This window comes from Galeopterus variegatus, unplaced genomic scaffold (assembly GCF_000696425.1).
Source record: "Galeopterus variegatus unplaced genomic scaffold, G_variegatus-3.0.2 Scaffold1149, whole genome shotgun sequence".
In the NCBI taxonomy this organism is placed as follows: domain Eukaryota; kingdom Metazoa; phylum Chordata; class Mammalia; order Dermoptera; family Cynocephalidae; genus Galeopterus; species Galeopterus variegatus.
Window position 1 is genome coordinate 31,602 of NW_007727260.1, and position 757 is coordinate 32,358.

At 57.2% G+C, this 757-nt stretch overlaps 1 protein-coding gene across 1 annotated transcript in view; it reads left to right on the forward strand.

The window, feature by feature from the left end:
• The window catches only part of HCN4 (hyperpolarization activated cyclic nucleotide-gated potassium channel 4), a 30,560-nt gene that overhangs the window by 26,112 nt on the left and 3,691 nt on the right, over positions 1-757 (forward strand). Inside the window, exon 5 of the mRNA XM_008575169.1 lies at positions 613-757. Within this exon, the coding sequence (XP_008573391.1) occupies positions 613-757 (145 nt within the window). The remainder of the gene's footprint in view (positions 1-612) is intronic.

The window sequence follows — 757 nt, forward strand, 5'->3', positions numbered from 1 at the left end:
CTCTTGTACCCAAACATCTATCCGAAGGTCCCTCCTCTGCCCTGCTTTTCTGCGGGCTGGAGTTGCTCTCAACAGAATGACTCAGGTCTCAGCCAAGGCCCCATTTGGATACATATCATAAGGTCAGGTGTCCTTGCTTCCGCCTCATCACAGCCCAATCCTGCTGACTGTGCCACTTTGTTACTACTGGTAGGAAATAACACCTCCCCTCCCAGAGTCAGTGAGGCCTCTCTGTCCCCAGTGTAACACAGAAAAGACAGACGTTCAGAGGAAACTTGATCCACCTGCTGGTCAGCTGGCATCCTGTAACTGGGCTTTGGACAGTCCCTATTGTCTCCTGCCCATCTCTAGGGTATTGAACACAGTGAGGACCAGGCACTGATGGGGCCCCTCCTCCACGCCAAGCAGCTGGGAGTCAGGGCCATTCTTTTGGGCACAGTGTGATCACACCCACACCGAGGACCTGAAGTGTCAAGGAACCAAGTTGACCAAGAAAGCCCCCAGAATCAGCGCCCACCTCTGGTCACCAGCATGGCCACAGCAGGGTGGTGCCAGCTGGGGCAGTGAGCTGCTGCTTGGAAGTGACGCCCCTCCCTCTCTCCCGGGCCTCAGTACAAGCAGGTGGAGCAGTACATGTCCTTCCACAAGCTCCCGCCCGACACCCGGCAGCGCATCCACGACTACTACGAGCACCGCTACCAGGGCAAGATGTTCGACGAGGAAAGCATCCTGGACGAGCTGAGCGAGCCGCTGCGGG